The 23,396-nt window shown below is 39.2% G+C and overlaps 2 protein-coding genes across 2 annotated transcripts in view; both read right to left on the reverse strand.

Moving 5' to 3' along the window:
- Positions 1 to 1,533: 1,533 nt before the first annotated feature.
- Positions 1,534 to 4,238, reverse strand: Nmt (N-myristoyl transferase). Its single transcript, XM_076907576.1, has 8 exons — positions 4,122 to 4,238; positions 3,329 to 3,558; positions 3,041 to 3,251; positions 2,849 to 2,965; positions 2,614 to 2,784; positions 2,359 to 2,539; positions 2,019 to 2,282; positions 1,534 to 1,962 (listed from the first exon to the last, which is right to left on the reverse strand). The coding sequence occupies exons 1-8, from the start codon at positions 4,223 to 4,225 to the stop codon at positions 1,804 to 1,806; spliced, it is 1,437 nt and encodes a 478-aa protein (XP_076763691.1). The 5' UTR covers positions 4,226 to 4,238; the 3' UTR covers positions 1,534 to 1,803.
- A 3,520-nt stretch (positions 4,239 to 7,758) lies between these two features.
- LOC143431074 (uncharacterized) overlaps positions 7,759 to 23,396 on the reverse strand; it is a 60,247-nt gene continuing 44,609 nt past the window's right edge. The window contains exons 2-6 of the mRNA XM_076907580.1: positions 11,614 to 11,769; positions 9,743 to 9,783; positions 8,959 to 9,057; positions 8,057 to 8,131; positions 7,759 to 7,956 (exon numbers count right to left, since the gene is read on the reverse strand). Coding sequence (XP_076763695.1) covers positions 7,759 to 7,956; positions 8,057 to 8,131; positions 8,959 to 9,057; positions 9,743 to 9,783; positions 11,614 to 11,758 — 558 coding nt within the window. The 5' untranslated portion in view covers positions 11,759 to 11,769. The remainder of the gene's footprint in view (positions 7,957 to 8,056; positions 8,132 to 8,958; positions 9,058 to 9,742; positions 9,784 to 11,613; positions 11,770 to 23,396) is intronic.

Raw genomic sequence — 23,396 nt, forward strand, 5'->3', positions numbered from 1 at the left:
AATGCGTATTGTTAACCGTGTCACGATATCAGGGGCTATAAGGATGCCGCAGAAGCACGTGTGGGGGTAGCCTATATTTCCACGTTATCTCAGAATCGCCAAGTTTCGCTAACTATCCTCCTTCGCCTAGTTTTCAGCGTCCTCTACAAAAAAAAAAAGAGGAAAAATAATCGACCAAACGAGGTGAAAAAAAAAATAATCGACTAAACGAAGATATTAAAAAAAGCGAGGCGAGCATTCTGCTGACGATTACCCTAATTAGACGTTAATTTCGTTTACGATCGTCCCATGGCTGCGCGGCTCGAGGATGATCGACGTCGCCCTCGAAACGAAGGCTCGAACGCCTCGTCCCTTTAATCTTAACGACTCCCGACTGATCGAAGGAAACGGTTGTTTTACAGGGGTGTTAAAATTTTTTTCTTGTCGCGCGTTTAAGATAACACGATAACGACCAAGGTGACAATAAATTCCGCTGTTAAAACGTGCAAATAGCGCAGGTGTCTGAAGTCACGTTCGATGCCGATTCTTGCGTTTCTCGTTGACACGCGGAAATCGAATTCCACTTAGATGGAACGTTAAATGCTAATTGCGCTACGATAATGACTAGCCACGATCAGACCACTGATGATGATGATGATGAACGCTCGAGCAGTGGCAGAAAAAAGTTCCTCTTCGTCGAAGGAACAGCATTGACTTATAATTGCACGTCCGACAATTATTTTCCATAGCGTGGCAGCAGTCTCTGTCTCTCAAGAACCAATTAAAATCGACTCCGCGCCACTTGTTGCTCAACGTCAATTTACGTAAACGGTTTTCAGATACCTGAAGCTGAATTCTCAGCGAGTGAAGTCACTTCTCGTTCCACGGTTACTCGAGATTCGACCCGTATCTAAACGGGCGTGTAAATGTCAGCTGTTTTAATCGCTGCAGGGCCATCTTATCTGCTCGCAGGCCTTGCACGTCGGTTAAATATTGATCCGCGGCAACTGCAATGAAGCACGCATCGCGTGGACAGGTCGTCTCGCGAGGAAAAAGGTACGTCTACGATCGATCGTTTCCGGAAACGAACGCAGAAGAAGCCAGTTATTCTAATAAAGGTTACCGTTTCAACGTCGCTGGGCCGCTTTCCTTAACGACAGTCCTTAAAAAACTGGTTTCTCCCGCGCCTTTTTTGGTCCCGCTGCTATCTAATCGGTGCAGGAAGCAGCAGACCCTTTGTTACGCAACCCTCGATGTAAATTAGAGGCGACAACTCGTGCAGAGGGTTCGAGAGAGGATGAACGGAGGTGGACACACACAAACACGTGGAATGCTTTACTTTCGATCTGGTTTTATTTAAACTCTTCTTCCACTGTCACCTATTTAATCCAAAATAGAGAGAGAGAGAGAGAGAGATAGAGAGAAAGGAAAGAAATGTAATGACGCTCACGGAAACACGTACGTTCCGGGTTAAATTAAATAGAGCCTTCGTCGAGAATGTTTCGAGACAACTTTCAGGGCTGACGATACCTGCGGGACGAGGATTTCTCACGCGTGGCTGCTGCAAATCGCTAGAGTGCACGATAATTATCTACATCGCTCGTGTCGCGTGCACGCGTTAACGTATCTCGACTGTGAAAAGTCTCAGGATCGAGAGAGGGTGGTGAGGGCACACCCAAAATGCGTCCCACGCGCTCCTGTTTCAGTGTCTCTTCTATTGTATATTTTTGTTTTGCAACGCTCGCTCCAGTTCCTCAAGTTTGCTCCCTGTTTTCGTTGCCATCCTCAAGGCTTGCACGTGCAAAAGCTTGCTCCCTGGGGACCCTACTGAAGCACCAAACCGATCTTCCCTGGCGTCATGCTTGGGCAACGCCAGTTGTACAAATAGTATTGCAGATTTCCGTCGCCTATCCCGAATTTCAGCGGCTCCAGGAACTCCTTGTTGTCCATCAGATCCAGCGCGTTGAACACGTCGAACTCCAGCTGAAACGATCGTCAATTTGACGGTGCCGTACGCGAGAGACGCGGCTGAAACTTACATTGCGAGCGGATATCAACGCGTCAGTCATCAGCTCGAGCCAAGGCGTCTTCGTGGACACGTTGTAGAAGCTGTACGCCGCTTTCAGGGTCTTGTGCGTCTGGTGGTGCATTATCGAGCTGGGCAACGTGTAATAGCTGACCATGTCGGTGATCACACCGTCGTTCTCCACCACGAAACTGTTAATAATCCCGTTCTGGGGGAGGAACCAGTGTCGAAACTCCTCGATCGAGAAGATTGGCGCCAGGTCGAATTTCTCCAGGTACTGAGAAACACCAAAAGGATTTAAAATCACGCTTGAATGCACGCGAACTACGTTACAGTCCTGCAAAAGTGTTTACATCGGTTAATATCTTGTGAGCTTGAGGTATGTCCGCCTCGAGCAGCTTCCTGAAACCTGGCACTTTCGTGTTCTCTGGCAGTTTGAACAGCTTTAACGTTCTCTGCATCGTCATGTTGCGCGACAGGTGCGAGAACTTCACTTCGATTAGCTTTTTTGGATTCAAGGAGCGATGCCAGTATCTGCGGAAACGAATCTGTGGTTAGAAAACGGTCCAATTGGACGTGTTTGCGAATGTTGAACGCGATGGACGCACCTGCAAGTGGCTATCGGCTTTGGCAGCACCACACCAGCAGTGTACACAGCCTGAAATATCCCCTGGAGATTGACTCTCCTGGTTATCTCGCGTATCAACACTGGCGCGACTCGTTTCGACCTCAGTTTCTTGTGCACACATAAGAAATTTATTTCCACCATCTTTTGAGAGCTAAAATGTTTCTCGCATTAGCTAACTGAGAAGAGACAGGTTCAGACGAATTTCGAACACCTACTGAAAGTAAACACGCAGAGTGGCTGGGATAGCGGAGATAAAACCGACTAGACGTCCGCTTTTAATCACTCGTACCCCGCAGTGCCACTCTTTGCACCATCCGGGGGGTTGTAATGCCCTGCGAACACATTCCATTCGAGTTGTCGCACACTCGATCCTCCTCTGAACGCTCAACAATCGCTGTCGCACTCACCATTTCAGAAAGCTTGGCGGATAATCGAATCTGAACATAGCATCGTCGTCCTCCACGTAATTCTCAGACAACAAAGTATACAATTCTGATAAAACTAAAGGATCGTCCAAGTTCAAAGTGTCCCACTGAAAGCCCTCTGGTAAGGAATACGGCTCCGCTCTGATGGAAGTTTTATCAGGTTCTATTGGTTCGTTTTTCACTATTTTCTCATCTAAAGTAAATCACAAACTTATTAATTCGTTTGCATGGAATTCGAATCAATTTTCTTCTGAAATATCTTCAAATTACCCATTTTAGGTACCGGCTGAGTACTCCAAAATTGATACGGCTTCTGCATAGCCTCCTCCTGGGTTTTGGCAGGCTTTTGCTGTATGTTGAACACCTCCATCGCCATCTGTATGTCCTTTATCGAGATGTTACAAGTACTGTGCATCTCGTGCTCCTCCGTGTGGCCGGCGTGGTTGTGGTTCTCGTTGGTCGCGTGCGCCATCTCGTTCTTCTTCTTACGATTCCTTGACCTAAACCGCAATTCAATATACATTAACAAGAATCAACCGTAGAAACCAAACAAAGAGAATCGATCGCATGACTTGTTACAATATTAAAAAACAGTATCGTTAATTCTAATTGTCGTGCATTGTAATTTACATTAACAAGAATCGACCATAGAAACCAAATTAAGAGAATCAATCGCATGACTCGTTACAATATGAAAAAACAGTATCGTTAATTCTAATTGTCGTGGATCGTTGTAACGTGTCAGAATGTTGCCTCTGTCCGATGATTCACGTCGAGCAGGTTACAGTGACGCATAAACACCAGCCCAAAGCGTCCAATCGACTAACTCTCCTCGAATCTAACCTCAAAAAAATCAGCTAAAAAATATGTAAATAATAATAATAGATTAGGTTCGTCGATGATTGTGTAATTAATTTGGAGGAATGATATTTCGATTCTTCGTGGACATTGCCGGTCATCCACGACACGCTTGCAGGTTAATTTCGACAGAAGGTGTTGAAATGGCGGTTAATTGGATTCGATTGACGAGAATTCGCTGGAAATGAGTTTTACAGTCGCTCACCGCTTCGATTTCCCTTCTTTCTCGTGAATCTCATCCTTCTTAGCCTCTCGCTCCGCGACTTGACTCTTTTCCTCCATTTTAATATAGATTTTGAGAACGCGCATGCGCGGCGCGCAGTGGCTCCGCCTTCTGCGCAGAGCGGCTGGTCACGTGGTGCGCGTCGCAGCTCTCGCTTCGAAAAGTCGTGCTCGCCGCGGTCGCGCGGTTTAAATCGCGATTTTCGATGGCGATCGCCGAGTTCGCGACGCGATTTAACTCGCGACGGGTCGCGTCGCGGTCAGCGCGCGTCGTTCGAGCGAAAGTGCGCGTCGAGACGCGAGATTTCGCGCGATTTCGAGCGATATTCGTTGAGGCTGTGCGTCGCTTCAACTGCGCGGCGGTTCGAATCCGTTTTCTCGTGTTTTGGTGCTGTGTTTTTGACCAAAATTGGTCAAATTGTGCGTGTGTGTCTGTGCAATTGTGTGATCAGTGTTTCCAGTGCGGATGCAGTGTAAAAATACAGGAATTTTGGATTACTGGGCGAAGGTTCGAGGAGGGGATGCCTCGCGCGGAAGATTCAAATATGGCGTCCGTTGGGCCGCGCCAAACTCCGTGAGTTTGAAATTATTTCTGTTCTGTTGTGACGTATGCTGGTTGCTATAGTAAGAAAGATGTTTTATTATACATTTAGTATAGTATTTCAATTTTTAATAGAATATTACTAGAAATTTGGTTTTTTATTATTGTATACTGAAATAATAATAATAATGAGAGAATATTGAAGTAATTATACATGAAAAATATATTTTTTAGTTCAAATATGCGCTGCGCTACATAGATTGTTGATCAAATTATTTTTATCTGGATTTTTGCTTACTGATAGACTATAGACTAGAAATTTGGTTTTTTATTATCTTATACTGAGACAATAATAATAATAAGAGAATATTGAAGCAATTATATATAAAAAATATATTTTTTGAAATTATTTCTGCACTATTGTGACGTATCATTGGTTACTAGTAATGATAACTAACTATGGCAACCATAATATAACAATATATGTATATATAATATATAATGTATATAATATAATAACATAATGGTAACGAATGTACTATTTGTTTCTACAGTAAAAAAGATATTTTACTGTACAGTTAGTATAGCATTATAGTATTTCAATTTTTAATAGAGTATAGGCTAGAAATTTGGTTTTTTATATAATCAATAATAATAAGAGAATATCGAAGTAATTATAAATGAAAAATATAGCTTTTAATTCGAATGTGCGCTGTGCTGATTAAATTATTAAGCGAATCATCTTTACTTGGGCAGTGCGTAAGAATTAATCTGTGATAATAAGGGAACAACAACTGAAGTAATTATTAATGAACTTATTAACAACTGAAGTAATTGTATATGAAAAATATATTTTTTAATTCGAACGTGTGCTGTGCTGATTAAATTGTTAATCGAATTATTTTTACTTGGCTAGCTCAGTCAACGGTCGAAAAAACATTGTGATAGCAAAATTGTGACAATTGCTCGACTATTTTTTAAATTATGTTAACTTGAATTTCACTAAATAAAAAAAGAAGTTAAAATATCCTGTTTTTATTTTGTAAACGATGTTTTCATTAAATTTAAATTTAATATCGAAAGTTTATTTCATTTATTAAATTTCAATACATCATAATTTATAAATAATATATAATTTAAAAAATAGTGGGCAAAAGATGTAGTCAGTGGTTCTCAATATTTTGTTAGGGTTGTTTAAGACAGTGGGTCTCAATAAAAATAGAATTCCTCTGCTATATTCAAGGGTCTTCCTATTTTCTAAAGTTTCAAGCTTCAAAGAGTTAAATTTCATATTATTTTATTCATTTATTAATAAAAAGAAGCAAGTTCTAAGGAACTGAGAAACTTCTAAGTAACCAACTCTCTTGAATTAAAAAAAAAAAATACAATTTTTCTATTTTCCAAACTTCCATACCCACATTCAATGCAACCCCAAGTCTCTCACAATACAATACCATACGATTTAATAAGATACCATACGATTTAATACCATATGAGTTAATCTCATGAAAAGATAGGTAACTGCAATTACCAACCCCAAAGTTAAACCCAACCAACCCCATCTACGCTCAACCACAGAAGGTACAACAGAAAATGATCCAACCTAGGATAATCCAGGAACAGAATAGGATTTAATCAACTACGGATAAATGAAAGATCACCACTCGATCTGCCGTTCCGACAATTATAGTCTTCTGTATTTCATTACCAACAGTGTTCATACATCTCCACGTCGAAACAGTGTATAATCTCTCAGTCGTTACATATGTATACGCATATATGTACATACACATACGATAGACACGCGTATGCATACATACAACCACTCACCCGTTAGATTCTTTTACCATACCCGACTCAATTACGTGTATAATCGTTAATAATCGTAAATAGCAGTGAAATAGTCTGTGTAGGCGAGTTGGTGGTCTATGCAAACAGCTGTTCAGGTTCGTCGACCATTTAAATCCTCGCGTTTCAAGTCTGTCCCCTTTGCCCAACAATATTCCTTGGAAAAACCCAATAAAACACTTTGAAACCTGTGGTCGACGACAATTAACCATTTAAACATCAATTTTCAAATTTAAAGGGCCCAACAATATCTCCATACTTTATTTAAACATCAGTTGGTGGCTCAATTTCAAATTTAAAGGGCCCAGCAATATCTCCATACTTTATACTCAAAATTAATTTTTATTTTCTTAATCAGAAATGTAAAAGAGACTTCATTGGATCAATATTTCTCTCTCTTTGATATTGTAAAGGAAAACGAGGTTGAATATTTAATTGATGAGGAATTAAATTAGAATTTTGGACCAAACTTAAACATCAATTGGTGGTTCATTTTCAAATTTAAAATGCCCAACAATATCCCTTCAAGAAACCCAATAAAACACTTTGAACCCTGTGGTCGACGACAATAAACCATTTAAACATCAATTTTCAAATTTAAAGGGCCCAACAATATCTCCATACTCTGTACTGAAAATTAATTTTATTTTCTTAATTATAAATGTAGAAGAGAATATTCTTCTCTCATTCATATTGTAAAGGAAAACGAGGTTGAATATTTAATTGATGAGGAATTAATTAGAATTCTGGACCAAACTTAAACATCAATTGGTGGTTCTTTTTCAAATTTAAAGGGCCCAGCGATATCTCCATACTTTATACTCAAAATTAATTTTTATTTTCTTGATTAGAAATGTAAAAGAGACTTCATTGGATCAATATTTCTCTCTCTTTGATATTGTAAAGGAAAACGAGGTTAAATATTCAATTGACGAGGAATGAAATTAGAATTTTGGACCAAACGATGGGGAGCGCAAGAGCCAAGGTTCGTTTCGCAGGCCTCCTCGACTTAATCTGACGAAGGCGATAGCAACTACTCTACTACGAGAAGAGAACAATTCCTTAATTTCTCCACCACTGAGAGAGTCTTCTGCTGAGGCAGCGCGCACAGAGAGTCACCATCCAGGATGCGCCTCGATATGTACGAATAGAAGAGGAGAAACGAGGTCGTACGACGATCGAGAGTTGCCACTGGCTTGTCCAGGAGGCGTCCATCGAGGGTGCTGCCCCCTCAGCAGTGATATGCATAGAGCAGCGAGGCGAGGAACCAGAGTGCGCCACCAGCGTGGAAGCTTCCAACGCTGTTCCCGCCAGGTCGTTTGCGCCTCGACTTCGACTTTGCTCGCCGTTTTCGCGTGAACACAGCGTTCGTTGCGTTCGTAGGCGAGTCCACGTTGCAGTAGCTCAGGTCGCAGCAGCTGATGCAGATCTGGAACGAAATAACCGAATTTATTTCACCTGGACGCGCTCGTCCATTGGCCTCGAGGCGAGCTGGGCAGGCTGCGTTGGACAAATTCGCTATTTCGCACCTGCTGAGTGTCCACTGGGATGCAACCCACTGATGCTGGGCCGCATTCTGAGCTGCTCGCACAGCTTTTGCTCACCTGCAACAGAAATCACTGTTTAGGGAAAGACAGATTTAAAGGGACGAGTTTGGTCTTCGATTTTCGCTATACTTTGCCTCTCTGGTTTTTTAAACTTGTTAAGAAGGTCGTACATTGAGTGAGAAATTGATTTTGGTTCGTGAGAAGCGTTTAAAGGGACGATTTGGTCTTCGTTTTTCGCAATACTTTGCCTTTTTGGTTTTTTAAACTTGTTAAGAAGGTGGTATATTGGATGAGAAATTGATTTTGGTTTGTGAGAAGCGTTTGGTCTTCGTTTTTGGCAATACTTTGCCTTTTTTGGTGTTTTAAATTAGTTACAAAGGTTGTGAATTTGATGAGAAATTGATTTTCGTTCCTGAGAAGCGTTTAAAGGGACGCTTTGGTCTTTGTCTTTCGCTTGCAACTACTTATCTCGTTGTGGACGCAATTTATTTGATATACAGGGTGATTTGGTAATTCAATTAAAAGGCAGATTATTCTACATGAAAAAACGAAGAGAAAATGTAGAATAACTTTTTTTCATTCGTGGCCTTGTTTCTGAGATAATTGATTTTGAATTTTCGTTGGATGTGGATTCACTTAATTACATCTCATTGATATAAATCTCACTAATTTTTGTCAAAGAACTTCGCGATCAATCAAACATTCCCTCGTCAGTTCTTTGAACTGAAACCCTCAGCGTCGTCAGAAAAAATTCCATCCATTATGCAAACTCGTTCCCCAACTCGTTTCTTGGCAACGAATTCGTTGGATTAATCGCGTCTCGAGGGTGGGTCAAGTGTGTGGGGAGGAGAAAAAAAAAAGAAAAAGAGAAAGAGCTCGCTTGCCAAGACGCTGTTCCCACGGCTGTCCAGAATGTGCAGCGATCTGCAGAAGTCTCGTCCGCCCGCTGGACACGGCGTGTCTATCGCCCATTCGTTGCACATCTGCGAATTGAATAAAAAAAAAAAAAATCGTAAAATGCGCGTCGACGTGTTAATCAGATCGTTTTTAACACTTTATTTACGCAAATGACGTCTATAGCCGTCATAGCCTTATCTACGCAAATGACGGTTATAGCCGTCAGATCCTTACGCACACAAATGACGTCTATAGCTGTCATAGCTTTGTTTACGCAAATGACGGTTGTAGCCGTCAGATACTTATTCAAGCAAATGACGGTTATAGTCGTCAGATACTTATTCAAGCAAATGACGGTTATAGCCGTCGTGCACATTTTAATTAATAAAAAGAGAACAGCGTTAGTACGAAGTGTACCAACGCATACACTCGTTAGATTATCAAGTAACGCATCTAGAAAAGAAGTGCCAGCACGCCAGACAGCGTGTTAGTTGCTTTTTTTCGCTTTGGAACATTCGGGTACCTCAGAGACAAATGACTGCTATAACCGTCAGATCCTTATTCACGCAAATGACGGTTATAGCCGTCGAATGTTTCTTTTTTTGAGGAAAACTGGCAAAATATGATAATTTTTACTTCCAACCTTGCACCCAATTTCATCTGGAAGTTACAAAGAATCGAATAAAAAAAAAAAGAAAAATCGTAAAATCAAGAACGCGCGTCGACGCGTCAAATCTCGCGGTTTTTTTTTTTAAACGGACTCGTCGATACCTGGTTATCGCTGACGTTGACGCAAGTGTAGCACGTCAGACCTGGAACAACAGAGAGCAGACGATGGTCGATGGGTTGAGTAATAGCGTCGCCGCTGGCGCATCTCGCGAGGGGGTTCAGGCGCGAGAACAAAGCCTGGGGAGACGCGACAATTAAACACGCTTACGCGTCTCGTTCGATGGAATACACTTAACGCGACACCCTGGCTAAATGGATCGTCGCTGCGTGGCTCGACGAGGACTCACTGAGGATGCCACCTTCTCGACAAAGGCGTGGGCGCCTCGTCCTCGCATTGTTTCTGCCCGCGCACAGCCTGTCGTAATTAATACTTCGCGTCGAGGTTCGAGCTGCCTCGCTTTGGCCTTCGTGGATGAAAGTTTATGATGGGTTTGGGTGGTTGGTTGGGGTCGAAGGATCGCGATTGGGGTGGTTTGTTGGTGGGCTGGATGAGAGGATGGACAAAGATTAGGTTTCTGGGTTTGTTCTTTGGTTTTTTGGGTTTTGTGTGGTGTTGAGGGGTGATTTTGGCTTTGACAATCTGATAATTCAGTCGATAAGAAGTATATAGGAATAAAAAGTGTAAAGTAATTATGTGTAATTGTTGTTTAGTTAGTTTAAGGGTGAATCAAAATTAATCTGATCTTGAGCTGAGGTTTAAGTTGATTTTTAGCATTGATTTTGGATAATAATCTGATAATTCATTAGGTAGTATTTAAACTAATACTATAAACGACAAAACAAGTAGATCGGTATTACTCAAAGTAATCTTCAACCCTTTAAGCCCAGAGAGAAACCACTTACTTTAAAATACAACTAAAAACAACTGAAATAACAAAATAACTTAACATTGTAAAATCATAATATTGTGAAAACATAATTCACTCTGTCATAAAATTACAAACGCCACAATCATTACTATCTAAAGTATCCAAGTAGTACGACCCAACCATACATGAAAATGAATTTTTAATAATGATTTTACATGAAAAACTAAGTGCTAAATAATCATGATATTGTAATAACTCAATTCACTGTATTATCAAATTACAAACACCAAAACCATTACTATCTAAAGCATCCAAGTAGTACAACCCAACTCTCACCATCCTTGTAATTACTGGTCGCGACACAATTAACGCGGATCTTTAACACTTTGACGAACAAATGACGTCTATAGCCGTCAGATACTTATTTACGCAAATGACGGTTATAGCCGTCAGATCACTTATTTACGCAAATGACGGTTGTAGCCGTCAGATACTTATTCAAGCAAATGACGGTTATAGCCGTCAGATTCTTATTTACGCAAATGACGGTTATAGCCGTCAGATCCTTATTTACACAAATGACGTCTATAGCCGTCAGATCCTTATTTAAGCAAATGACGGTTATTGCCGTCGAAATGTTTTTTTGAGGAAAAACCGTGACAAAACGAAATAATTTTCATTTCTAAACTTGCACCCAATTTCATCTGGCAGTCATAAAAAATCGAAGAAAAAAAATGTGTTTCTGAGGGCGATCATAAAGTCAAAAATATGTCTGTCAAAGTGTCAACCAATCACCAAGATACGATTTAAAAAATAATGTTCGCAACGACGCGTTCGAAGATACATTCGAAGTCGAAGCGGAACTGTCCAGGCGAACAGCGCCCCTGGAAATGATTTGTGGAGCAGGGTCAGCGCGAAGGGATCAGAGTAGCCGTTCGAAAGCCAGACGAGAGTTGGATTAGCGGGACTCGATCGCCAGGATAAGCTGCTCGAGTTAGCAGAGCAAATCGTAGATCTGTTTGCCAGCGTCCCCCCCTCGCAGCAGGTTCTCCGCCCTCCCCTCGAAAGGTTCGATCAGCTGTTTTTGGTCGCGCGGATACCGACGGTAGATGTCCTCCTCGTCAGTGGCGACTCCTCTGGCGTCATCCTTCTGCCTCGTCTCCTCCTTTCCGTTTCCGTTTCCGGAGAGGACGTTTCTGCCGCAAGTTTCCGCAGCCAGGAGCAGCCCGACCATCACCCACGTGATCATTCCTCACATCTCTGGAATTAGAAAGATGGGGGCGGTTGTTAAGGGTAGATTCCTGCAAATTTTGTTTTCTTTGCGATTTTGCTGATTTTTTATTAGTGATTTGAAAAATATTTATCTCTGAAACGAATCGTCTCTGGAGTTAGAGAAATTTGGGTGGTTGATTTGTTGAGTTTTTGTTTTTTTTTTGGGACTTTGTTGATTTTCATTAGTGATTTGAAAAATATAAATCGCTGGAATTAGAAATTTTGGGGTGGTTGTTAAGGGTAGATTCCTGCAAATTTTGTTTTCTTTGGGATTTTGCTGATTTTCATTAGTGATTTGAAAAATATAAATCGCTGGAATTAGAAATTTGGGGGTGGTTGCTAGGGGAGGTGGATTTGTTGAGATCAGTTTTGTTTCTTCTGGGATTTTTTTGTGTGGAATTTTGTTGATTAAGAGATGTAGATTTTTATTATTGAGTTGAGATAATTATTTGGTATTTAATGTGGTTTTGATGAGATGTATATGGAAAGTTATTAATCTTCATTAGTGACTTGTAATAATAATTTGGTACTCAGTTTGATATTTAGTTTCTTGACTTAAAATAATAATTTAGTATTTCTTTCACGATTTTTGTCGATGAGTTGTCAATCTTTATTAAAGACTTGAAATAATTATTTGGTGTTCAATGTGTCGTTGATGATATGTTTATGTGAAGTTGTTGATCTCTATTAGTGACTTGAAGCAATAATTAGATATTCAATGTGTCGTTGACGATATGTGTATATATAAAGGTTACAAAAATTAGGATTAGTGCGATTTTTTGGTAAAAGAATATGAATTAATAGACAGAATAATTAGTCAATGTGTATTAGAGGATTAAAGGTTGGGATCTTAAGATGTGGAAATTGAGAAATGGCGTTGTTTTGCTTAGAACTTAGAGACGTGGAAATTGAGGAGTTTCATCATTGCTTTCTGAGATTTTGAGAGACAAAAATTGTGAAACGCTTGGAACTTTGAGACGTAGGAATTTAGAGAAACCATCGCGATTATTTGGAACTTTGAGACATAAAAATTGAGAAACCCCATCGCTCTGCTTGGAACTTTGAAACACAGAAATTGAGAAACCCCATCGCTCTGCTTGGAACTTTGAAACACAGAAATTGAGAAACCCCATCGCTATGCTTGGAACTTGGAAATATAGAAATTTAGAAGAACCATCAATCTGCTTGGAACTTTAGAGCATAGAAATTGAGAAACCCCATTGTTCTGCTTGGAACTTCGAAACGTAGAAAAATCTAAAAGAACCATCATTCTGCTTGGAACTTTAGAGCATAGAAACCGAGAAACCCCATCACTTTGCTTGCAATTTCAAGACATAAAAATTTAAAGAAATTATCGTTTTATTTGGAACTTTAAAGCGCACAAATTTAAAGGAACTATCGCTCTGCTTGGAACTTTAAAATGTAAAAATAGAAAAACCCCATTGTTTTACTTGGAATTTCGAGACGTAAAAATTTAAAGAAACTCTCTCTGTTTGCTTGAAACTTTAAAGTATAGAAAATTGAAAAATCCCATTACTCTGCTTGGAACTTTAAAGTATAGAAAATTGAAAAATCCCATTGCTCTGCTTGGAACCTTAAAGTATAAAAATTGAAAAATCCCATTGCTCTGCTTGGAACCTTAAAGTATAGAAAATTGAAAAATCCCATTGCTCTGCTTGGAACCTTAAAGTACAAAAATTGAAAAAGCCCATTGCTCTGCTTGGAACTTTAAAGTGTAGAAATTTAAAGGAACTATTGCTCTGGTTGGAACTTTAAAGTATAGAAAATTGAAAAACCTCATTGCTTTGCTTAGAACTTTAAAGTGTAGAAATTGAGGAACCCCATCGCTCTGCTTGGACCTTTAGAGCGTAGAAACTTAAAGAAACTATGTCTCTACTTGGATCTTTAAAGTGTAAAAATTGAAAAAGCCCATTCTCGAACGTAGAAAAAAACTGCTTCAAACTTCTGGACTGAAAAATTCCAAAGAACGATTACTCATCTTGCAATCTCTCTAAACTAACTCAAAACAACAACTATAGTCATCAAAAATATACCAAGGTCAAAAAAAATCGTGAACGACATTTCACCCCCTAAAAAAAAAAATTGCTGAACTAAAACTGCAGCAGACACGATGTATCAAAGGATTACACTGACACTGCGATGAATTACTCTTATCACGGTTCGATACGTGAGCTATCACATCTGGTACAGCTCGAAATCGCACAATGTACCGTTGATGGCGCGCCAGGATCGAGCTTCGAATGAAAAACGACTGGACTCGAATGGAGTCCTCCAACGAAGCCCAAAAAATCGATCATTTTCACTTTCAATTCTCAATATCACGTCTAAAATATCGATAATTATATATTTAATCCTAGAATTTTTATTATTTAGAGACGTAGAAATTTAGAAAGTCCTCCCTCGAAGTCTAAAAAATCAATAATTATGTATTTAATCGATAATTAATAATAAAAATCGTGTTGCTTAGGATTTGGAGACGTAGAAATTTAGAAAGTCCTCCCACGAAGTTTAAAAAATCAATAATTATATATTTAATCGATAATTAATAATAAAAATCACTTAAAAATCTAAACTTAAAAATGGAGAATTCCTATCGCACTAATATTGGAGCTTTGAAACTTAGAAATTGAGGGAACCTTTGCATTACTTTTGGAACTTTGAGATTTAGAAATTGAGAAGTTGCTTTGCGTTAATTTTGGAGCTTTCAAACTTGGATATCGAGAGAACCTTTGCATTACTTTTGGAGCTCTGAGACTTAAAAATTGAGAATTCCTATCGCACTAATTTTGGAGCTTTGAAACTTAGAAATTGAGGGAACCTTTGCATTACTTTTGGAACTTTGAGATTTAGAAATTGAGAAGTTACTTTGCGTTAATTTTGGAGCTTTCAAACTTGGATATCGAGAGAACCTTTGCATTACTTTTGGAGCTGTGAGACTTAAAAATTGAGAATTGCTATCGCACTAATTTTGGAGCTTTGGAACTTAGAAATTGAGAGAACCTTTGCATTACTTTTGGAGCTTTGAAACTTAGAAATTGATAATTAATAATAAAAATCGCGTTGCTTAGAATTTGGAGACGTAAAAAATTAGAAAGTCCTCCCTCGAAGTTTAAAAAATCCATAATTATATATTTAAGCGATAGTTAATAATAAAAATCGCATTGCTTAGGATTTGGAGATGTAGAAATTTATAGTCTTCCCTCGAAGTCTAAAAAATCGCGTTGTTTCGAATTTAGAGACGTAGAAATTAGGATAATATTTGGAGCTTTGAGATGTGGAAACCGAGAAGAATTGTCGCGATCGATTGGAAATTTTGAGAAGTAAAAATTGAGAAATGTTTGTTGCTCTGCTTGGTAATTTGAGACATTAAAAATTGAGAAGACTTTGGAATTTTAAGACGCTGACATCGAGAAGCCTTTGATTTCAATTTTGAGAGATAGAAATTGAGAAAAACTATCTTGTTTCTTAGAACTTTGAGGCACAGAAATTGAGAAGCTTCATCGCGACTGCTTGGAACTTTGAAACGTCCAAATTGAAATTCTTCATCATGCTATTTTGTATTTTGAGATATTAAAAATTGGGAAGCCTTTAAAACTTTAAGATAGAGAAACTGAAAAATTGCCATTGTACTGCTCGATATTTTGAGACGTACAAATTGAAAAGAGCTATCATGCTATTCTGTATTTTGAGATATTAAAAATCGAGAAGCCTCTAAATCTCTAAGACGTAGAAATTGAGAAGCTTCAACACGTCTGCTTGGGACTTCGAAACGTGCAAATTAAAATATTCCATCATGCTATTCTGTATTTTGAGATCTAAATATAATATATAATTAATTTATGATAATTTTGAGAAGCCTTTAAACCTTCGAAACATATAAATTAAAAAGTTCCATCACTTTGAATTCCCACCACGATCAATCGTGAAGATCAATCGCCTCTCATAGCGAACGAGAATGATCGAAAACTCGATCCACGTGCAGCTGAAATCCGGTTTCAGGAATTATACGGAGTCCAGCTTAAATCCAGCTGGTACTTTCGTAGCTCGCGCATTTACAAACGCTCTGATTGTCCGTATCATCTTCTCGGTTGATCCTCTTCCGGTTCGAGGCTGTTCTGAACGCGTGCAAGCGGCTGCGGAGACGGAAATTGGATCGAGAGATCCGCGAAAACGTAGAAAGCACGCTGGCTCGAGGCTTCCACGGGTTATATCGCGAGCTTTAAATATGTATTCGAGGGCTGTACGAGCTCTGTTTCGCGTTTCACAGGGTTTGTTGTAGCGGCTACGTTGCGATTACGCGAGATTTTAGGGGAATTCAATTGTTTTAGGTGAATTTCTTAAGATTTTTTTAGTAATTGAGGGTATTTTTAGGGATTTTTTAGTGGTTAAAAATTCTCAGAGCTTCCAGAAACTTCCTAAAAATTGTCAGACCCTGACAAAAATTCTCAAAGCTTCCAGAAACCTCCCCAAAAATTCTCAGACCTTCCAGAAACCTCTCAAAAATTGTAAGACCTTCCCAGACCCTCCCAAAAATTCTCAGAGCTTCCAGAAAGCTCCTAAAAATTGTCAGACCTTCCCAAAAATTCTCAGAGCTTCCAGACACCTCCCAAAAATTCTTAGACCTTCCAGAAACCTCTTAAAAATTGTAAGACCTTTCCAGAGCCTCTCGAAATTCTCAGAGCTTCCCAAAACCTCCCAGTCATTCTCAGACCTTCCTACACCCTCCCAAAAATTCTTAGAGCTTCCAGAAAGCTCCTAAAAATTCTCAGTCCTTCCTACACCCTCCTAAAAATTCTCAGACCTTCCCAGACCTTCCCAAAAATTCTCAGAAATTCTCAGACCTTCCTACACCCTCCCAAAATTTCTCAGATCTTCCCAGACCTTCCCAAAAATTCTCAGAAATTCTCAGACCTTCCTACACCCTCCCAAAAATTCTCAGAGCTTCCAGAAAGTTCCTAAAAATTCTCAGTCCTTCCTACACCCTCCTAAAAATTCTCAGACCTTCCCAGACCTTCCCAAAAATTCTCAGAAATTCTCAGACCTTCCTACACCCTCCCAAAATTTCTCAGACCTTCTCAAACCTTCCCAAAAATTCTCAGAAATTCTCAGACCTTCCTACACCCTCCCAAAAATTCTCAGAGCTTCCAGAAAGTTCCTAAAAATTCTCAGTCCTTCCTACACCCTCCTAAAAATTCTCAGACCTTCCCAGACCTTCCCAAAAATTCTCAGAAATTCTCAGACCTTCCTACACCCTCCCAAAATTTCTCAGACCTTCTCAAACCTTCCCAAAAATTCTCAGAAATTCTCAGACCTTCCTACACCCTCCCAAAATTTCTCAGACCTTTCCAGATCCTCCCAAAAATTCTCAGGCTTTCCTACACCCTCCCAAAAATTCTCAGGCCTTCCTACACTCTCCTAAAAATTCTCAGACCTTCCCAGACCTTCGCAAAAATTCTCAGACCTTCTCAGACCCTCCCAAAAATTCTCAGACCTTCCAAAAACCTCTCAAACCGTCTCAATCACTCCTCAAACCAAAAACCAGAACCCTCTCCAATAAAAAATCACCCTCAAACCCTCTTAAAACCTTCCAAACCCTCTCATATCGCTCTTCAAACCAAAAACTAGACCTATCTCCGATAAAAACTGCTCCTCACATCCCTCAGATTCTCCAATCATGTTTCTGTTCTTCCCAGACCCTCCCAAAACGTCCCAGACTTTCTCAAAACCTTCTAGACTCTCTCAAAACCTCTTAGACCCTCTCAATGAGGGTCTTAGACCCTTTCAAACCAAAAACCAGAAACATCTCCAATAAAAAATCATCTTACACCCCTCAGATCCTTCAATGGTGTCTCAGTTCTTCTCAGACCCCCTCAAAAACGCCCAGACTCTTCCAATATCTCCTAGACCTTCTCAATGCCTCTTCAAACCAAAAACGAGATCCATCTCCAATAAAAAATCACCTTCAAACCCTCTCGAAACCTCCCAAGCCCTCTCTAATCACTCTTCAAACCAAAAACCAGGCCCATCTCCGATAAAAACTGCTCCTCACACCCTCCAATCATGTCTCCATCCCTCCTCTTCCTCGTTCCACATCGCATCTCCAAACGGGACGACGCGACCCGCGCTTTTAACAGCCCGCAAACGGGACGCGATTAATTGGGAGAGCAAACGAACGCGTCCTACCCTCGCTCGACACGGAGCACCGGGTTTAATCGCGTCCACCCAGCGAGATCGATCCTGGCTGGCTCCTGGTTCGAGTCCTGGCCTCCGCCAGAGGAGCCAACCGCGCGGCCCAACCGATCCACTCGACCGTTCGACATGCCAATCGATGGTCAGCCAACTCCAAATCCAGTCGTGCGAGCCGATTCCTTCGAGAGACCATGCTGGTGCGACGACTAAAACATTCGCAAATGACACTTGGCTATCGATAAGGACATTCGTGCAGTGATAAGACGCTTGAAATTGAATATTAATGACTGTAAAAGAAATAAGTGTTGTCCATCTGAATGAAAAGATCAGAATCGAAATCCATTCTTAGATCGAAATTTATTTTCCATCAGTAAAATAATTAAGAACTTAGATATTGAGAAGCTTCATTGCGTTAATTTTGGAGCTTTCAAACGTAGAAATTGAGAAGTAAAGTCGCGTTAATTTTGGAACTTTCAAACTTAAAAATTGTGAAGTGAAATCGCGTTAATTTTCGAATTTTGAAACTTAGAAATTGAGAAGTAAAATCGCGTTAATTTTGGAGCTTTCAAACTTAGAAATTGAGAAATTCTTTCGCACTAATTTTGGCGCTTTGAGACTTAGAAACTGAGAATTGCAATAACACTAATTTTGGAACTTTGAGACTTAGAAATTGAGAATTACAATAATACTAATTTTGAGATTTGAGACCTAGAAATTGAGAAATACGTTTGTCTTAATTTTGGAGCTTTCAAACTTAGGAATTGAGGAGCACCTTCCCGTCAATTTTGGAATTTTCAAACTTAGAAATTGAGGAGTACTTTTGCGTTAATTTTGGAGCTCTCAAACTTAGAAATTGAGGAGTACCTCGCGTCAATTTTGGAATTTCCAAACTTAGAAATATGAAAAGTAACATCGCGTCAATTTTGGAGCTTTCAAACTTAGAAATCGCGAAATTCCTTCGCACTAATTTTGAAAAGTCTGAACGTTCCAAAAGTAATAAAATCTTCTCCCAATTTCGAAGTCTCGAAGCTCCAAAATTAACGCAAATCTTCTCCAAATTTCTGAGTCTCAAAGCTGCAAAAAAAATCGCGAAACCACTTCTCAATTTCTAAGTCAGAAAGTCTTAGTATCTTCTCGTATGCTTTGCAAAATTACTGAGGATCGACGAGAGTCGCAGACCAAAACGAGGCGAATTTAATCGTCGACGGACATTTCAATATTTACCATGAATCGGATTTCGAGGGAAATTTCAACGGTGGTCTCGAACGCTATCGATTCGTGCCTCGACAAGAGTGACAGGCTATAAATTGAGATTTGATCGATGACCTTTGGTTGGTAATAACTAGACGAGTAGTGTTTGCACGTGCGAGTCCTTGAATGGTCCTGGCATGAATCGAATAAGCTAATTCTTGTTCCAGTTTGTGTACAAGTTAGAAAATGAAAAGTTCCTTTAATTCATGAAGAGAAGTGCGAAAATTTGGACGAAGAAGGTTTCAGTGATTAAGAATTAAAAATCAGAGGATCAGATTAATAATGGTGTAAACGCTGTTGATATTTAAGTCCAAGAGGTCTGAGGAATTCTTAGGTTTTTGCGTCTCAAAGTGTTAAGCTGGTTGTTAATTTGTAATTGTTGAAGATCCAAGTGCTCAGAAATTTTGGTGTCTTAAGTTTCTTTATTTCTAAGGTTTAAAGTACTAAGCTCAGATCGCCAAATTTCTCAATTTTTATGGCTCGAAGCTTCAAAAGTAATGCAAAGTTCTCTCAATATCCAAGTTTGTAAGCTTGCAATAAAATAAACGCAAAGGAACTTCTCGATTTCTGAGTCTCGAAGCTTCAAAAGTAATGCAAAGCTTCTCTCAATTTCCAAACCTCAAAACTCAGCTTCCTTCATGGAATTCCATCTCTAAACGCAAGATTCAATTTTATCAAAAACAATCCAACGCTTCTTGATTTCTATTTTGACTGAAAAATCGTTAAATTTTTATTACCTGATGCGTTTCTTCTATTCTTCTGTTCTTAATGAATAAAGAGACCAAACTTTTAGATAGAAAGAATACCAGCAAAGTTATAAACAAAATAGTCCAACTCTTCTCAATTTCTACATACGAGCCATTCCAAAAAAAAGTCTGAGCTTCTCTGGCTTAAGAAAAACTGCTAAAAATCAATTTAATTCACAAGTACGTTCGAAGCCACCCTCTCTGATGCTTTTGAAGACGTTCATCCAACTCGTTCAACAAAACTCAGAACACAAAACAGAAAAAAAAATCTGAATCGACGTACACGCGATTTATTGGAACCCATAACCCGTGGCACGTGGTCTCCTTCCATTATTTCAATTATTACCAACCGCTGCGCCTGGAACCACCCCTAATCTACCCCACCATAAAACCAGAACGATCTAATTCCACGTCGAAGTCCAGCAGGCTTTATCGCCTGGACACAGCCGTAAAAGTTCACTCAATTTCTACGACTGAAAGTTCCATGCGATGGCAATGATTCCTCTCAATTTCTACGTCTCAAAGTTCGAAGCAGTCGTGATGGTTCCCCTCAATTTCCATGGCTCAAAGTTCCAAGCGTCCCTCTTAATTTTGTCTTCTCAAAATTCTAAGCGTTACCTTAAGTCTTGCGTCTGAAAATCCCAAAAAGCACGATGGAGATTCTCGATTTTTATGGCTCAAAGTTCCAAGCGTTTCTCTGAGTTTTGCCTTCTCGAAATTCGAACGAATGCTCTGCTCGAGCTTCTCATATATAATAACGCTAATTTTGGAGCTTCGAGACTTAGGAATTGAGAAGCTCCTTCACGCTATTTTCGCAGCTTTGAGACTTATAAATTGAGAGAAACTTTGCATTAATTTTGCAGCTTTAACACTCAGAAATAGAGAGTTGCAATAACACTAATTTTGGAGCTTTGAGACTTCGAAATTGAGAATTGCAATCCTAATAATTGTGGAGTTCTGAGACTTGGAAATTTAGAGAACCTTTGCACCACATTTGGAACTTTCAAAGTTAGAAATTGAGAATTCTCATCTCTTCAATTTTGGAGCTTTGAGACTTAGAAATTGAGAATTCTCTTCTCTTTAATTTTGGAGCTTTGAGACTTAGAAATTGAGAAGTACCTTCGCATTAATTTTGAAGCTTTGAAATTTAAAAATTGAAAAGTACTTTTTCACTATTTTTGGAGCTTTGAAACTTAGAAATTTAGGGAAGCTTTGCATTATTTTTGGAACTTTTAAGACTTAGAAATTGAGAATTGCAATAACACTAATTTTGGTGCTTTGAAACTTAGGTATTGAGAATTGTAATCATATTAATTTTAGAGCTTTGAGACTTAGAAATTGAGGGAACATTTGCGTCACTTTTGGGGCTTTAAAACTTAAAAATTGAGAAGTCCCTTTGCTTTAACTTTGGAGCTTTCAATCTTAGAAATTAAGAGGTTCCTACGTGCCAATTTTGGGGCTTTAAGGCTTAAAAATTGTGAAGTACCTTTGCTTTAATTTTGGTGCTTTGAGACTTAAAAATTGAGAATTGCAATAACACTAATTTTGGAGCCTTGAAACTTAGAAATTGAAAGAACATTTGCATCACTTTTGAGGCTTTAAAATTTAAAAATTGAGAAGTACCTTTGCCTTAATTTTGGAGCTTTTAAACTTAGGAATTATGAAGTACGTTCGCAATAATTTTGGCGCTTTGCAACTTAAAAATTGTGAGAACCTTTGCATTACTTTTGCAATTTTAAGACTTAGAAATTGAGAATTGCAATAACACTAATTTTGGAGCTTTGAAAGTTAGAAATTGAGAAGTACCTGCGCGTTTATTTTACAGCTTTGAGACTTAGAAATTAAGAAGTATGTTCGCACCAATTTTAAAGCTTTGAAATTTAAAAATAGAGAATTACTTTTGCGCTATTTTTTCATTTTTGAGACTTAGAAATTGAGAAGTATCATCGCACTAATTTTGAAGCATTGAAGTTCAAAAATCTTTAAAATTCCTTCCACCCTATCAAAAAAAGAAGAAAAGAAACTCTTTTCCATCTCCATCGAACCTGAATTCCCTGCACCAATTTTTTTCGAAGCCACACGGTATTCAACGGTCGTAAAACGTTGGAGAACGGCAGTTGGCGGTCGTAGAAAAATTGATATCGTATCGTTTTGGATGGAGGCTGGCCCTTTCACGGTTGGCGATGGCTGGCGGTTCCTGGGGGGTGGTAAATTCGCGCGGGACGCTTCATTGCCTCGCAATGGCCGTGGTAACTCAATTCTGTAACGTGCACGGAACGCTGACGTTATATTTGCCAACCAGGGCCGTTTATTTTCGTAACAAACGTTACCACCTTGGTTGCTTCAAATCGACCGGACGTAATCGCGTTAGAGAAGCCTCCGCGTGTCGTTTCCGTGTTTCTGTGGAGCCTGCTGACGCGTGAGGCTGTGCAATGTTTATTGTTTTCAATTTTGAAGATGTCTGAACGCGTTCGACACTGTTCTTTATTTTTCAATTATCGTCAGAGGTGCTTGCGTCCAGTTTGAATATTTTTTATATTTTTAAATTACCAAAAGAGATGCTAGTGTCCATTTCGAATGAATTTTGAAGCTGTCTGAACGCGTTCGATCTTCTTTTCTAATTTTAAATTATCAAAAGAGGCGCTAGCGTCTATTTTGTGTCTCTTTTCTATTTTAAAATTATCGCCAGAGGTGCTAGCGTCCACTTTGAATTAATTTTGAAAATATCTGCATGCATTGCACCCTCTTTTTTATTTTTAAATTATCGCCAGACGTGCTAGCATTAATTTTGAATCAATTTTGAAGCCATCTTTGCGTCTTAAGCCCTCTTTTTTATTTTTAAATTATCGCCAGACGTGCTATCTTTCATTTAGAATTAATTTTGAAACCATTTTTACGTATTAAACCCTCTTTTTTATTTTTAAATTATCGCCAGAGGTGCCAGCATCCATTTTGAATAAATTTTGAAATCATCTTTACATCTTAAACCCCCTTTTTTATATTTAAATTATCGCCAGACGTGCTATCTTCCATTTTAAATCAATTTTGAAACCATCTTTACGTATTAAACCCCCTTTTTTATTTTTAAATTATCGCCAGAGGTGCCAGCATCCATTTTAAAGCAATTCTAAATTTCAAAGAGACATTTAATTGCTTTTTAAAGGGGTTTATAAGTCTCTGGAGAGGATAATTATTTTTTTAGACGTAGAATCAATCGAGTTTGGACTTATCTCTGGCAGAAAGTTTCCAATTCCACTCTGTGAAAGGCGACGAAATACGGTTTTCTGAGGGCGGAGAGTGGGCTGGTTTAATAAATAACGGGATCGACACCTAGTTGGGTTCTTTCTGGGATGCTTGCCAGGTCCCAGTTCAAGTTCAAAGCCAGACGACAGCGCGACGAAGGCTTTC

The sequence above is a fragment of the Xylocopa sonorina genome, chromosome 16, assembly GCF_050948175.1.
Source record: "Xylocopa sonorina isolate GNS202 chromosome 16, iyXylSono1_principal, whole genome shotgun sequence".
NCBI lineage: Eukaryota > Metazoa > Arthropoda > Insecta > Hymenoptera > Apidae > Xylocopa > Xylocopa sonorina.